Below are 17037 nucleotides of genomic sequence, written 5' to 3'. Positions count from 1 at the left end.
CCCGCCGACAGCGCGGCCAGCGGCGGGAGGGGAGCCCAGGACGACCTCGAGGCCCCCGACGGCGGGGCTAGGGATTCCTCGCCGACCACCTACCAGCGGGTCGCATCTCAAGTCGCCAACACCTGGCATCCAGAGCCCCTTCCTGGGGCGTCTGTTCCGCGGCCTTGGTCCCGCCGCTGTGCCCCCATTGGTCGGGTCCGGAGGGGGCGGGACCCGACGGCTGCAAGCTGGACTGAGAGAGGTCACCTCGGCCTGGGGCGCGCGGCACAGACTGAGGGTCCGCGCCTCCCAGAGCCCGGCGGGAGCTCGCTCTCCGCCTCTGAGCTGGGCTGCCTCGGCAGCAGCCGGACTGCCTGGCGCGGCGGCACAGACAGACTAGCCGACGGTCCCCGGAGGAACCCTTGCCCGACGAGGTGCGGCCCCATCCGACTACCCGGAGCCGCGACAGGCGCCGCGGGCCAGGCGTTCTAGGGACCGCGCTGCGTTCGCGGGCGACGCCCGCCCCGGCCCGCCGGCCCCAAGCCCGGCCCGCCGCTCGCCGTCGGGGCAGCCCCAGCCCCGGGCCCGGCCGGGAGCGATTGCGCGCGCGGTGAGGCCGCCCAGGTCCCGCCATGGCCGCGCGCCCCGGGCCGCTCTGGCTGCTGGGCCTGGCGCTGTGCGCGCTGAGCGGCGGCGGCGCCTCTGGCCCGCGCCCCTCGCCCGGCTGCCCGCAACGGCGCCTGGGCCCGCGCGAGCGCCGCTACCTGCAGCGCGAGATCCTGGCGGTGCTCCGGCTGCCCGGGCGGCCCCGGCCCCGCGCGCCGCCCGCCGCCGCCCGGCTGCCCGCGTCCGCGCCGCTCTTCATGCTGGACCTGTATCGCGCCATGGCCGGCGAGGGCGACGAGGACGGCGCGACCCCCGAGCGGCGCCTGGGCCGCGCCGACCTGGTCATGAGCTTCGTCAACATGGGTGAGAGCGGGCCCGGGGTGGGCGGCGGCGACCCCGCGAGAAGGCGCGTGGGGGACGGCTGGCCGAGGGGCCCCTCGGGGGGGGAGGGAGGGCTGCAGGGGCGTGTGCGCCACCTCGGGCAGGGCGAGGGCCCTGCTGGGAACGGGGAATCACCTTGTCGTGGACAAGGTACCGCGGGAGGGTAAACCGCCCGGGTCAGGGCAGCGAAGTCTCAGGGGGGTGGGGGTTGGTGAGCTGCTGATCCGGCAGGGACAGATGAGAGATGTGAGTCCCAGAGGCGTACATTCATCCGCGGCCAAACACACCCGATGGTAAGATTCATGTAGTGTTGGGTGGACGCGGGCAGTGCCAGGAAGACAGTCTGGTCCTGGGGAGGCAGATGAGTAAACAGAGGCTGTGATGCTGTCACGTTGATAAGGGCAGTACTGAAGAGAGGAACAAAGTTCAGCGCGGAAAACCCTGGTCACATCATCAAAGCACCAGAGTAGAGATGAGGACCCAGATGTTCTGAGTCCACAGCAGCCTCTTCCCTGGGCCACCTGGGGGTGGGGTGCTGCTGCAGGGTGGGACGGTGGGGAAGGAGTAGACTCTGAGCTCAGCGGGGCAGGGACTGTGGTCTTGTCACCCTGGGCTCACACCCGGGACTTGGCTTGTCATGGAATGAGTGTCCAGGCCATTAAATCACCTGATGGGCAGCTTGGACCCTCTTTGTTCTCCCAGGTAAAGCCCAGCTTTTCCTCTCTGCAGAAATTATACTCCAAATCGTGGAGCCGTTTACCCTTAAAGTTCTCAAAGATAAGTTTTCCATTACTAAACTCTATTTAATCTTCATTCATGAACATATGTCCCCCACCTGCTTTGCCTCCTGTCTGTGGCCAGTGAGGGGCAGGAGTCTGAGCTGAGGCAGACACTAGGCTGGACCTGGGGACCCAAGGACTACAGCTCAGCCCCAGGTGGGGAGAGCTGTGGGACCCAGAGCAGGGAGAGGACCCTTGCCGTGGTCACCAGCCTCCCTTCACCTACAGCACCGCTCTTAACCCTCCCAACAACCCTGTTAGCGACATGATATTCATCCCCATCTCCCAGATGAGGACAGTGAGGCTCAGAGAGGCAGTGTCTTGCTCAGGACAACGTGGCCTCTATGTGGCCAAGCCAGGACAGGCCCAGGTTGTTTGGCCCTCCATCCAGTGCTCAAGGAGGTGACATTTCTGTGTCAGGAGGGCAGGCTTTCAAGGTGGAGACAGCTTTCAGAGGGATTTCGGCAGAGGAACCCAGGGGTCAGAGTGACAGTAAGTTTTGTGGGTCTTCAGCCATTTGCCTCAAGGAGGCCCGTTCCCCGCAAACCAGAACTCGTGATGGGCTCAGGTGGGGGAGCGAGCCGCAGGAGGCAGCCGTTAACCTCTGCGGAGAGCCCAGTGCCAGGCACAGGACTTGGGCTGGCGGGTTCTAGATGCCACCTTCCTGTTAGAGGGCAGGGGTGGGGACTTGGGACAGAGGCGACCACATGTGGAGCTGAGGCTGGAGCTCCGTGCTGGGGGCAAGCTGACCCCGGGCTCAGGACCAAGAAGAGCTGTGGATGCGGTCACCCTGAGAATGCCTCCAGGGCAGCCGCCCATCTGCGTGAGTCACCGCCTAGCCCATGTCCCTCTTCCCCCAGCATCCCCTGGGGCACGGGGTGCACAGCCCTGGTGGGAGCTGCTGCTGTGAGTCGAGCAGCACCCTGAGCTCAGGAGGGGCTGGCTGCCCTCCTGCTTCTGCTCTGTGATCTTAGGGAAGTCCCTTGCCCTCTCTGAGCCTCAGATCTCTCCCTGTAAAATGGGGCTCCTAGTGATCCATCCTCAGAGTTGCTGTGTGATAGGTTGATAGAGGGGGAGGGGCAGAAAGTCAGCCCCCTTTTTAGGGTGAACCTGGCCCTGGTCAGTGCTGATACCAGACCCTCCCAGCTGCTGCTCAGCCTTGGTGTGGATGTGATGGAAATGTCCCCACATGTCTTATAGACATGTGAAACCCAGAAACAGAGTTTTAAAGTCAGCCAAAGGTGTTTCTATCTGTTTTTGAATAAAAACTAGCATTTGAAGTTCCATAGTCCTATAAATACTCATTTCATCCATGCAGCAACTTGTGAAGCTGTTTTACCAGCCTCATTTCATGGGCTCAGAGAGGTTAAATAACCAACCCAGGGTCACACAGCACATCCATGGCATCATTCAGGCTGTGGATTCCAAATCCCAGTTTCTTCCCACACCACCTCTGTGTGTTTCATGAAGATCTAAAGCCTCTGACGCTGTGGATTAACAAGCAGATCTTTGTTCAGTGGAAGCCTGGCCTGTGGGCAGTCCAGCCAGCTGTCTGAGGGCCTTCTTTATTCTCACGTACTAATTGCACTAGTAAAACTCCTTCAGTTCGAGTAGTTTTAACTGGTAATTACCTAGGCTGATGTGGGAGATAGAACCTACCAGGATTGTTTCCTCCTTTGGAGGCCCCAGCTCCAGGCCCCTGAAGGTCAGCGGCCCCTGAACCACCGTGGAGTCTAATAGCAGAGTCGCTGTGGCATCAGCACCCACGCCGAGGCTCCCACACCTGTTGGCTCCAGCTCCACCTCTGCTATTGGCCTCATCAGCTCCTGAGAAGCCAGCCGGGCCTGGTGCTTGCCGGGCCCCTGACCGTCAGTGGCACCTGTAGGACCCAGAGGCCTGGGCCTGCTGTTCAGGGGTCAGGCCTCTGCTTTTCAGCAGATGCTTTAGGAGCCATGTCGTGACTGACAGGGCCTGTGTTGGGGGCCAGGGCTGCGGTCAGAGCTGGGCCCTGCCTGGCCTGCCTGTCGATCTCCGCCTGTGGACTCTTGGCTCCCCTTGGCCAGGACACAGTGACGGGGCCGGTGCCCTTGAGGAGCAGACAGAGCCTGTCCCTGGTGCCGCCAGGGGAGGAGGCCCTGATCTGGGAGGCAGCACCCAGGTTCTTGTCCCTCCTGGGCCTGCCGTGGACTCCTGCACATCCTGAGCCACATCCCTTCCCTTCTCTGGGCCTCTGCTTTCCTGTCCAGTCCACAGCGATGGTGTCAGAAAAACGAGGTGCCTCCCAGCTCTGGCCCTGTGGCTCCTCGGAGGCAGCTTCTCACACCACCACCCATCCCTCCGCCCAGCTCGGTGTGACTGGCTGGACCCCCGAGGGCCTCAGCCGGCCCAGCCAGACCTGAGGGAGGAATGAGGCAGCAGAGACCACCTCTGCGTGTTCCTCCTGAGCCCTTCTCCACCTCCTCTCCTTGGAGCACCAGGTGCCCATGCTCTAGAGTGAAAAACTGAGGCACAAACAGCACTGCAGGCAGAAGTGTAGTCAGAACTGGCCATCTTCACTTTTGTCCTGACCCTTCCCTGGACTGGACTAATTCACTCCCGTGATCCTGGGTGGCTGAGAACGGGGGTGGGGATGAGCTGAGGCTGTTGGATTCGGGAGACGCAGGGCTCAGTGCGAGCGAGGGACCTGGCCCGGGTCCTGCTCAGCCCCCTGACCTTCACCTCCATGAGCCCCAGGGTCACTTTCTTTGGTTCTTTAGTAGGCAATTCTTGCATATTTTCCTGAATTCACTCCACAAATTGTCATGTAGTACCTGCTCTGTGCCAGGCTCCGTTCCAGTTCCTGGAATATAACAGGGAATGAAACTAAGTCCCCCCTTGTGGAGCTGACCTTCCAGTGGGAGAGAGAGACAGATAACAGTACATCAGCCACAAGGTGATTGTCACGTGGTCTAGACAGTGACGCCTCTCTCTGGAAACTGGGAGCGGATGGACAGTGGGAGGGCAGGCAGGACTGGGCTGGGGGTTCTGACCTGGGCCTCAACAGAATTTGCATCTTGACTCCACCCACTACTCTCAGTGTGATCTGGATTTTCAGTCCACCTCTAGGAACCTCAGTCTTCTCTTCTGTAAAATGGAGATACTCACAGTACCCACCCTAGGGCCTGTTCAGGGATTGTGTGAGATGACAGCCAGTGATGACCACATGCCCAGAACCTCCATGTCTGTCCTTTCATTTCATCTCACATTTACTGTCACATCTTTGTTTAATAAGAGGACAGTGAGGCTCAGAGAAGCTAGGTGGTTTTCCCAAGGCCACACAGCTGGTCAGTTCCCTGCCTGCACATCTTCTGCTCTTGTCCTACACCAAAGTGTCCTCTCCCCCGAGTCCAGGGGCCATCGTTAGGTGCAGTACATACTGCTGAATGTGACTGTGTTGAATGTGTGTTGTAAACTGAGAATCCTGTTTTTAAAGTGTCTTTATTGCTTTGGGGTTTACAAATATTGCATGCTCATTGTACAAAATTCAGACCACAGAGGAACATATAACACAAGTGCCCTTGGGAACCCTATTTCTACCAGCCAACCTCCTCAGGCAGCCCCTTTCTGATTTCTATCACAAAACATTCCTTTGATCTGTTCTTGAACTTCATGTGAATGGAATCATACAGAACCTACTCTGGGTCTAGTCTTTCACACAACATATTTTCTTGAAATTTATCCATGCTTTTGTTATGTATGTTGTTCTCATATAAGTGAGTTGTTTGCATTGCAAACCATTCTTATTAAGGGACATTTGGGTTGTTTCCAGTTTGGGGTTGTTCATAAAGCTCTCTGAACGTGCTTGTACACATTCCTCTGTGGATATATTAAACCTGGATTTTCATCCTGACTCTGCCACTGGGGAGCTGTGAGACATCACACAGTTTCCTTTTAAAGTCTCTGCACCTCATTTCCTCACCTTTAAAACAAGGTTCATAAGGGCTACCTCCCAGGGTTGTGTAGGGCTAATTGAAACATGCAGTCAGGCCAGCCTCGTGCTTGCCACACGGTAGGAGAATAGTAAATGGGAGCTGATATACTGTGTCCGACTTCCGTGCCTTTGCTCGCATTGTACCCTCTGCATAGAATATACTCACCCCAATTTCTTCTTTTAAAAGGGATGGGCAGGGTTTTCCATAAGTCTCACTCCTCCCACTGCTCCTCCTCCGAAGAGACAGACTCCTTCCATGACTAGAGCCCTCAGCCTTGCTCGTCTGGATTCCTTAGGACTCTGCCTGTCTGATCTGGGGGCACATCTAACCCCTCTTTCTGCTACTCCCCAGGAAACCATGAATAACTTGAGAACAGGGACCAAATATGTGTCTCATGGCAACCCCCAGACTGTACCCCCTGCCCCCACATGGCCACAGGGCAGCCTGGCAAAGTTGAGCGAAAGAGGAAGGCAGCGGGAAAGCAGGGAGTGCCCAGAGCCAGGCGGAGGATCCTGGGCCTGGGCGGGTGGCACAGAAGCAGGGCCAGCCTCCCCGTCTCTGCAGATCACCCTGTCCCTCCCCTGGAAACCGAGTCCCCGCAGGGCCCTGCCTGGAGGACAGTGGCCTCAACAGGCCACCTCCCAGGCACCTGTTGATGGAAGAATCTTGTGGAGAGGTGATTCCCCCACACCAGTATCGCCACCCAGAAAGTCCAGGGCCACTCATTTTATATGGGCTCCAAGTCTGCAAGTCCACGTGAACGGCCCCTAACCTGACACGTGACCCCCAGCAAGTCTCTGCCCCTCTGGGCCTCAGTTTCCCATCTATGCAGGGTTGCCACGAAGGCCTTTCCAGCTCCCACAAAAGAATGTGTCCCCCACCCTCCCTGCCCACTGATGGGGCTCCTCCAGGGCTGAGGCACAGGGCGGGAGGACACCCGCCACTCCTCACGGGCACCCATTCCCCACGGGAGAGAGGGGATGTGTCACCGTGACCACGTTTTTCTGGAAAGCCCCACAGTTCAGGTCTTTCCTGGGTTGAAACTGGAGGAACCGCATCCCTCTTGCTCACATCTCCTTGGATCTGTTTTGGGCCTTGGCGGGCTTGATGTGGTGCAGTGGGCAGGTTCCCTTTTAATTTGGGCTCTGAAGCCGGCTGAGGCCTGGACCAGTAATTATAAACACAGAGCCATTTATGGAAACAGCTCTTGAAAAAGTCAGTAATGAGAACTGACTAAAAATACCCCCAGAAGTGAAGCGGGGGGCCTGCTCTGGGCAGCACTGAGATTCCTGGGCGGGAGGAAGCCCTGAAGGGGCAGAACCGGGGGGGGGGTGATGGATTCTGCAGCTCACTCGGGACCCGCACGGGCCGCGGAGACCCGGGTGTTTCCTTAGGTCTGAGGGGTCCCTCGGCCTTGTTACCGGCAGGACCAGCCAGACAGGCCCAGCCCATCTGCCCCCGGGGCCCCGAGGGAGCCTGTCCTCCACCTCGGGGGCCGGGCCGTGAACGGAGGCGAGTCCCACAGTAAAGTGAGAACATGGGTGGCTTGGGTTGGAAACCCTCGGTGACGTGGAAGCCACTCCCAGATCAGCAGGACACCCCAGCCCAGGGGCTGCGCTGCTGGATGCTGAGCCGCTGTCCTGGGGACCAGGAGCCCTTGGAATGAGGGGCCGGGCCTCCCCTCTCTGGGCCCCCGGGACACGAGGGGCTGGATGACCAGACTGCTGAGGCCTCCCGTCTCCACCCCACATTGTTCAGTCTGTGTCCTCAAATTGGTCACCGTCCAGAGGGCAGATGAACCAGGGACGGGGACACCCGGAACAGGGAAAGGGAGAGACCGGCAGGCTGATGTGTGTGGGGTCAGAGGCGGGCAAGGGGGCTTTCACAGCTGGACCGAGAAGAAAGTAGCCTTTTTACTTCGCGGGATGGGGCAACCCCGGAGAGAGCGGCTTCTAAGGAGGGACTCCAGGGGGAGGGTGTTTGCACCAGGAGGCCGTGAGGATGGGCAGGGTCAGCCTGTGTGGGTGAGGGGCGGTGGCTGGACAGCAGAGCCAAGCGTAAGACCCTCCCATGGGCCCTGAGGGGCTGGGGAAGGGTTTGAGGGCAAGAAGGACTGTCAGGTCAGAAGATGCCATTCTATCTCTCTTTCTAAAAATTTTATTGAAGTATAATTGATTTCCAATGTTGTGGTAATTTCTGCTGTACAGCAAAGTGATTCAGTTATACATATTCTTTTTATATTCTTTTCCATTATAGTTTATCACAGACGTTTAATATAGTTCCCTGTGCTATACAGTAGGACCTTGCTGTTTATCCATCCTATATATAATAGCCTACATCTGCTAATCCCAAATGCCCAGTCCTTCCCTCCCCCACACCCCCTTGGCAACCACAAATCTATTCTCTATGTCTGTGAGTCTGTGTCATAGATAAGTTCATTTGTGTCATATTTTAGAGTCAATGTATAAGTGATATGGTATTTGTCTTTCTCTTTCTGACTTACTTCGCTTAGTATTATAATGTTTAGGTCCATCCATGTTGCTGTAATGGCATTATTTTGTTCTTTTTTATATATATACCTCATCTTCTGTATCCATTCGTCTGTTGATAGACATTTAGGTTGTTTCCATGTCTTGGCTATTGTAAATAGCGCTGCTGTGAATATAGGGGTGCATGTATCTTTTCAGATTATAGTTTTGTCTGGATATATGCCTAAGAAGAGAATTGCTGGATCATATGGTAGTTCTATTTTTAGTTTTTGAGAAACCTCCATACTGTTCTCCACAGTGGCTGCACCAATTTACATTCCCACCAACAGTGCAGGAGGGTTCCCTTTTCTCCACACCCTCTCCAGCATTTATTATTTGTAGACTTTTTAATGATGGCCATTCTGACAAGTGTGAGGTGGTACTGCATTGTAGTTTTGATTTGTATTTCTCTAATAATTAGTGATGATGATTATCTTTTCATGTGTCTATTGGATGTATGTCTTCTTTGGAGAAATGTCTTTTTAGGTATTCTGCCCATTTTTTGATTGGGTTGTTTGTTGGTTTTTTTGTGTGTGTGTTATTGAATTGTATGAGCTGTTTATATATTTTGGAAATTAAGCCCTTATTGGTCCCATCATTTGCAAATATTTTCTCCCAGTCCATAGGTGGCTGTCAAAAGATTCTTTTTTTTTTTTTTTTCTTTTTTTGGCTGTGCCGTGCAGCATGCAGGATCTTAGTTCCCCAACCAGGGATCGAACCCAAGCTCCCTGCAGTGGAAGCACGTAGTCTTAACCACTGGACCTCCAGGGAAGCAGATTCCATTCTCTTAATAGGCATGCTGAACTGGAAGAAGAGGGTGTCTTTTGAAACAAGATAAATTTTAGTCAGAAACAAGACAGATTTGGGTTGTCTCAGTGACTCTAAATTTGGTCCAGGGCACAAAAATAGCCCAAGCCTTTATTGGTGTCAGGCTGGCGGATACAGGGTGTGACATCTGGAGATCTAGCCTGTGTGGAGGATGCAGCCCTCAGACGTGGGGAGGCAGAACATGGATGGTGGCCGTGGTGGTGGAGGCTGCCTCATGCCCCCAAGCAGGCTCTTTCTGCAAACGTGGGATCTGGAGGCCATTTTATCAGAGGCTGGAGGAGAAGGCCGTGGGTCTGAGACTGCTTATTTTCCTAGAGCCACAATAAGGGGTTAAGAAAGTAAACACTCTGACTGCTTCCCCAAGTGGAGCTTTGTAGAAAAGAAGGTATCTGTGGAACCAGCAGTGGCATCGTGCGTTCCCAGTGCTGGGCCCAGGCCTCACCACTCAGGTATCTCAATGGAGCTGGCTGTCAAGAGTCTCTGTTGGCTTCAAGAAACTACAAGTGGCTTCCAACCCACCTCACAGGGTCATGAAGTGTCATAGCATCAGCAAGAGTTGAACTTTATTAAATTCTTCCTAGGTCACAGAACTTCTTTGAATCACTGTGATGAATTCTTGAAGGCTGAGAAGTAGGATTTATTGTACATGAACTGGCCTTGCTTCTCACTCCAGCCTCTTCTTGGACACCTAGACCCTGGACCACTAGATTCCAGCCCTGTGGACCTCCTGGATGTTTCTCAAAGATTCAGGGCCTTTGCATTTGTGGTTCCATCTGCCTGGAAGGCTCTTCCACCACCTCTTCACATGACGGGTTTTTCTTCCTCCTCCAGACTTGACTGTTTATTTCCCTCATTTACCAGGGTTTAGAAGAGTGAATTGATTCCTAACATTCTGCAAAGGCGGTGGTTCTCAATCTCCCAGGAGACATTTGGCAATATCTGGAGACATTTTTGGTTGTCACAGCTGGGGAAGGGAAGGTGGTGCCACCGGCATCTAGTGTGCAGAGGCCAGGGGTGCTACTAAGTATTCTACAATACACTGTACAGTCATCCACAGCAAAGAATTATCACCCACAACAAAGAATTATCTGGCCCGAAATGTCAATAGTGCCAAGTTTGAGAAATTCTGTCCAAAGATGACCAATGCTGCCGCTGATGACCTAATGGATGTTAATATACGTGATACTTTTCAATCTATTACAGTTCTCTCTGATGCTCAAATTGTCTCTTCCATGGCTACTATGAAGCCTCTTTAGGTTAGCTTCAGAGGGCTTTTAACTCTCTCCTAGGAGGTTCAGGGAGCTTCCTTGCCTTCTGGGATGAGATGTTCCAGGCTGTGCTTATGCATTTCCTGCCCTGGGTCAGAAATGGGTCATTTCTCTAAGAGCCCTGGTGCCTTGTAGTGGAGTTGATCATTTAAGACTACACTCGGGGCATTAGAGCTCCCCACTGTCCCTCCTTGGCCACCATTTCTAGGCTTTTTCAGTGGACAGAGGTAGGGAATATGTATTTTCTAAGAGAAAAAAATCATGAGTTCAAACAAATATTTCCTTTTTTAAAAAAATTATTATTTTTTGGCCGTGCCAAGCAGCATGCAGGATCTCAGTTCCCTGATCAGGGATCAAACCCGTGCCCCTTGCAATGGAAGTGCGGAGTCTTAACCACTGGACCACCAGGGAATGCCCCAAACTAATATTTCTTCTTTTTTTTTTAATATTTATTTATTTTATTTTTGGCTGCGTCAGGTCTTAGTTGCCCCACGCGGGATCTTCATTGCAGCATGTGGGATCCTCAGCTGTGGCGCGCGGGCTCCTCTTTGTTTGTGGCCGGCATGCTCAGTAGTTGTGCAAGTGAGCTTAGTTGCCCCGCGGCATGTGGGATCTTAGTTCCCCAACCAAGGATCAAACCTGCGTTCCCTGCATTTGAAGGCGGATTCTTAACCACTGGACCACGAGGGAAGTCCCCAAATATTTCTTTTTTCTTTTTTTTTTTTTTGCCGTACGTGGGCCTCTCACTGTTGTGGCCTTTCCCGTTGCGGGGCACAGGCTCCGGACGCGCAGGCTCAGCGGCCACGGGCACGGCTCCACGGGCACACCCCCCCGCCTCCCGTGTCCCCTGCATCGGCAGGCGGACTCTCAACCACTGCGCCACCAGGGAAGCCCAATATTTCTTTTTTTTAATTTTTTTTTTATATTGGAGTATAGTTGATTAACAATATTGTCAGGTGTACAGCAAAGTGATTCAATTATACATACACGTGTCTATTCTTTTTCAAGTTCTTTTCCCATTTAGATTATTACAGAATATTGAGTAGAGTTCCCTGTGCTATACAGTAGGTCCTTGTTTGTTATCTATTTTAAATATAGCAGTGTGTATATGTCAATCCCAAACTCCCAATCTATCCCTCAAACTAATATTTCCAATTCAAACTTAGGAGTATAGACTTACTTAAATTCTTTTTTTTATATTTTATATTTCTATTTTCTTTTGCACTGAATGATTTGGTCCTAACAACATTAATATGATAGTCGTTTGCTTTATCCTACAAGTATATATATATATAACTTATATATATTATATATATATAAATATGTTATATCCTACACGTATAATAGGTGTAGAATAACGTCATCATAACAATACGATTACTGAAAAATTAAGATTTATTTTTAGTTTATTTTGTCCTTAAGCTATCCCAATAGGGATATACAGTCAAATTACTCTGTTTGAAAATGACTTGAAATAATTCCTCACTGTGTGGGTAAAGCCACCAACTCAATATACCCATTTATTTACTTTATTCTGCATTTTAGTCTTAGGTATTACTCTTTGCTTTTGTATTTTGAATTATTCTTGTTTTATACTTATGTGAAATATTTACAAAATTTACAAAGCAAGGGACATTCAGAGTGGCCTGGCTTCCATGCCTGTCTCCTACGCTCTGTCTCTGTTCTCTTCCTCCAGCAAAAGATAACTACATTTTTTAAGTTGAAATATAGTTGACATACAATATTATGTTAGTTTCAAGTATACTACATAGTGATTTGACATTTGCACACATTATGAAATGATCACTGTAAGTCTAGTAACCATCTGTCCCCATACAAAGTTATTACAATATTATTGACCATATTCTTTATGCTGTATATTACACCCCATGACTTATTTATTATAATAACTGCAGATTCGTACCTCTTAATCCCCTTCACCTATTTCACCCACTCCAACTATTTTTTAATTAATTTATTAGTTTGTAGTTTATCTCCGTTTTAAATATACAGTTACATATATATGTACCTATGATGTGTATGCATTTTTATGATATTTGTATTTTGACCTGTTCTTAGATAAAAGGTATGTTATCTGTACTGTTCACCTTAGTTCTCTTTAAAAAAACTGTCTCCTGGAGATCACTTTATTGCAGAATATAGATGATCTCTTTGTTCTAATTTACAGCTGTTTAGCACCCCATCATGAAGAGGTACCGTGGTTCATTTATTCCATCTTCTATTGATAGACATTTGGGTTGTTTCCAGTCTTTTTCTGTAACAAGTTACAAAATTGGGTCATAACAAAAAGTCTTGTATGTACATCTTTTTGTATTTTTGTGAGTGTGTCTTTGGGACAATTTCTTAGAAATGAGATGTTTGGGTCAAAACATGTATAATTTTGCTAGATATTGCCAGATTCCCCTCCACAAAGATTATGCCATTTTGCGTTCCTGCCAGCAATGCACGAGTGCTTGATCCGGTCTTAGAGTGTCTTTCTGGAAAGATTTTTCCAAAGTACCACATCTAAAGTAACCCCACACTGGGGGCTTCCTTGGTGGCTCAGTGGTTGGGAATCCACCTGCCAATGCAGGGGACACGGGTTTGAGCCCTGATCCGGGAAGATCCCACATGCCACAGAGCAGCTAAGCCTGTGCACCACAACTACTGAGCCTGCGCTCTAAAGCCCGTGAGCCACATCTACTGAGACTGCATGCCACAACTATTTAAGCCCATGCACCTAGAGCCTGTGCCCCGCAACAAGAGAAGCCACCACAATGAGAAGCCCACGCACCCTGCAACAAAGAGTAGCCCCCGCTCACTGTAACTAGAGAAAGCCCATGTGCAGGAAGGAAGACACAATGCAGCCAAAAATAATAAATAAATAAAATAAATTTATTTTTTTAAAAAATAAAGTAACCCACACTGAACTGGAACTAAAGGTATAAATCCGACTTTTAAAATAGATATATCCAGAAAAATAGAAATAAATACAGATGTGTGTTTATGCATGGGTTAGTATATACACATATATTTCCTAGCTCTGTCCACTGAGAGCGCCTAAAAGCATGACACTTTATTTTAATGAGCACACCCTGTGCTCAGAGCTTGGTGTTTAAATCCCCATTCTATAAATGGTAAATGAAATGAACCAGAGCTCCTTGGAGAAGTGACTGATGTCAGCGGCGGGGAATGGGAAATCACAAGATGGGCCGGGAGCATCTGGTGGTGCCAGACAATTAAGAGTACTCAAAAAAAGGATGGGGAGGGGGGGCATGTCAAAGGGACAAGGGGCCAACCCAAAGATGCTCCCAATGGGCAAAGCTAGAACAATCTGAGAAACAATTGTATTGGATTATAACCCACAGAATAAATGAAATATCCGTGAACCCATAATGATATAAATAAATAACAGAATAATTATGGGAAGAAGGGCAAGTCTTCCTTTCAAAAGAATTCCAATTAATAAAAGTAGAGGGAAAGAAGGAAACAGAAAATCACTATTGCAGATATTACAGTAATAATTGCTAAAATTAGTGGGCAAAAGTTTGAGGAGAAATATACTTGCAAATCTCAAAATCTCTCCCTAAAGATATTTATTATTTCCAAAAGAAAAATAATGACATTACAGTGAAGATACCTGGCAGATACCACCTTAGCCAAAGAATTAGTTAACATCACTAGTAATAATACATATTGACATTATATCATCCAATTTGACGTGCTTAGAAGAGGACACAAATTCCGAGGTGGATTTCTCCAAAATCCGTAACTTCAATTTAATAATGAGAAAGCATCAGCTAAACCCAAATTGAGGGACAGCCTACAAAATACCTGACCAGGGCTCTTCATAAGAAAGGGCATGAAAGACAAGGAATGGCCTAGCACTTGTTACAGGTCAGAGCACATCAGGGAGACCTAACAGTGAAATGTGATGTGGGATCCAGGATTGAATCCTGGAACAGAAAAAGGACGTAAGTCGGAAAACCGGCAAAATTCTAGAAAAGTCTGTAGTGTACTTAATAATATCGTACCAATATCAGTTTCCTGGTTTTGGTCATTATGCTGTGCTTTGGTTATGTAAGATGCTTATCATTAGGGAAAGCTGGGTAAAGAGTCTATGGGACCTTGCTTGCAACAATTCTTGCAACAATTTTCCCTGAATCTAAATAATCTAAAGTTACTACAAAATTAAGTTAGAAACATGAAGTAACCCCACACGCCCTCCCTGCATTATCCCCAATCCCACCTCTCCCTTGGTGTCCTTCACAGGGCTCATCGCATACAATGACTTTGTTTGTTCAGTCTTTCCTACCTGACTTCCCCCCTGCACATAAACGTCACAGGCACAGGGCCACAGTTTCCCCAGTGCCTAAATACTGACTTGTGTTCAATAAGCACTGCTTTCAAATGTGTTGCATACACAAATTAATTAGTATTCCGAGATGTGCTCGGGAAAAATGAAGGGAAAATTGAGTGTTCTAGAAGACCTCCAGAGCGTGAGAAGGCAGCAGAGTCAGGAGTCTTCTCCCACGTGCCCAAAGGTGAACTTATAGGACCCCCCCCACCCCCGCCAGATTAGGAATTCCTACCCCAGATTCTGCAGAGAGGGGGAATAATTTACTATCCTCTTGCTTCAAACTCAGCAATCCCTCCAGGACGACCACGGAGAGAGGATTCTTGGCAGGACTTAGATGGCCAGGATCCAGAACATAGGCCAGGCAGGGAGCACCCCTTTCCCTGCACCCCCCAGCCTGTCTTAATCTGCCAGGGGACCTGGGAATGAACTTCCCGATTCCACAACCTGCAGCAAATTTTACCAGGAAAACCCAAGAAATCACATTGTGCAGACCTTGGCCTTTCCCCTAAATTCCCTCTACAGAGCATCCCACAGTAGCAGCGGGGCAGGAAGCAGGGACCTGCCAACTCCAAGGTGGAGGGCTTATGCTGTTTTATAGCCTTGGATGGTGGAGGGCCACTGCAGTGAAAAGGAGCCCAGATGGGAGCCAGGACTCCTGGGATCTGTCTCCACGTGTGCATAAAAGTGAGAGGAGACTGTATGCAGTGATCTGTCCTTTGAGCTCTGATGTTTTGGAATCTTCAGCACTTTCATAAAGAAGGGCTCAGTTTTTGCTTTGTGCCCGAGCTGGAACACAGTGGACGGCACCACTGGCATTGCTGAAGGGCTGCCTCTCCAGGCCTGGGCATGTTTGGGAGATTCCAGACCTTGGTTATAGGGTAAGGTGGAAGCTGGGCATGAATGTGCACCAAAAAGGAAATGCTCCTGAATAATAGGTTAGAAGCATTTGCTGGACCACATCAAGTGCGGCCACAGTAGCAGACAGGGCTTTTTACACTTTAATTTCAATTTCATCTCTGTATCAAACATTTTGCAGATGTGGATTCTAAGGCCCACAGGATCAAGTGTCTTCACAAAGATCAGGCAGGTGGAAAGGAGGCAATTTGAAGCCATCCATATGCCTTTCAGATGCATTGATATATTTTTATTTTATATAATCTTTCATTTCATACTTTTATTTAGAGGAAGAAAACTGAATGTCTCTCTTTTCTCTTCCATGGCTTTTGAGTCTCACACATGAAACTCCCGATGGTGCTGGCAGGATGTTATTACTTTGATATGTCAATTAAGTTAGGAAATTAGAGGTCAACACCCCTCCCACCTCCTAAGGAATGGCCATCCCTCCTATCCCATGATCCCTGTCCTTTTTAAAGCCCTTTCACAGCCTTATGTGGAAAGGATCCTAGGGTCCCCACTTCCCAGATGAGCAGACTGAGGCCACCCAGGGTAAGTACCTGATTGCTGACAGGGTCAGGGCTGGGACCAGAAGCCCCAGCTGCAGATCAGAGCATCCACCCTTCTCAATGCTGTTTTAGTGGCTAAAGCAGGGGCAGCCAGCCCAGGAACTACCATAGGGTACATCCAGGTCCCAACAAATGCTGTTTCTTAACACCAGCTTTTGAGAAACATCTTCCCCTAATCCACAGAAGCAACTACTGAAAAGCTGTACAGTCACGTGGTTCCAGCAAAGAAAGGGGGTGCCCTCCTTTGGCTACTTACAGTAATGTCCAGTTTAATGACGCATCCCAGAAGTTTTACCCATTTCTGATGAAGATCATTTTCCTAAAAATGTCCCACCTCTAATGCTTGCCTGGAACACTGGGGCAGGCAGTTTCCTGTGCTGGAACTATTGGGCAGGGGTGGGGGGTTGGTGGGGCCAGGTATCGATTTCACGAACCCACAGGACAGAAGCTTGGAGCTGAGGTCAGTCCAGGTGAAGAGGGCTTGACCCAGCACAGGCGGGCCCCCAGCTCAGCAAGGGAGGGAGGCCACAGAGCTTGGTGCCCGCAGGAGCTGGGAGGTTTGTGGTTGTTCCCTCAGTCCTGGATCCAACATGAGTCAGTGTCAAGCCTGCAGACAGAGGCTCCCAGTGACCCACCAAGGGTCACCCACTGTGCCTTGGGGGCAGATATACTTAAGAATGCTTTGAGAGGGGTCGGGCTCAGGGCGTGGCTGAGTGACCCCTCCTTATTCTCGGGGCCACACCCTGTGACAGCCAACAGCCTGGACCAATTTCATCCTGCAGATCAGGGATGCTTACACAGCCATGTAACCGAGGTGGTCTCTGCAGTTACCGAATCCACGGAAATTGTCCCCAAAGCTCTGTGTGGGAGTGTG

The 17037-nt window shown here is 50.4% G+C and overlaps 1 protein-coding gene across 1 annotated transcript in view; it reads left to right on the top strand.

The window, feature by feature from the left end:
- Positions 1–611: 611 nt before the first annotated feature.
- The window catches only part of LOC103089261 (bone morphogenetic protein 8B-like), a 36564-nt gene continuing 20138 nt past the window's right edge, over positions 612–17037 (top strand). The window contains exon 1 of the mRNA XM_007453777.1: positions 612–948. Within this exon, the coding sequence (XP_007453839.1) occupies positions 612–948 (337 nt within the window). The remainder of the gene's footprint in view (positions 949–17037) is intronic.

The sequence above is a fragment of the Lipotes vexillifer genome, unplaced genomic scaffold (assembly GCF_000442215.2).
Source record: "Lipotes vexillifer unplaced genomic scaffold, Lipotes_vexillifer_v1.1 scaffold213, whole genome shotgun sequence".
In the NCBI taxonomy this organism is placed as follows: domain Eukaryota; kingdom Metazoa; phylum Chordata; class Mammalia; order Artiodactyla; family Lipotidae; genus Lipotes; species Lipotes vexillifer.
Note: the sequence above shows the minus strand (reverse complement) of the source record. Positions and strands in the feature narration are given on the sequence as shown.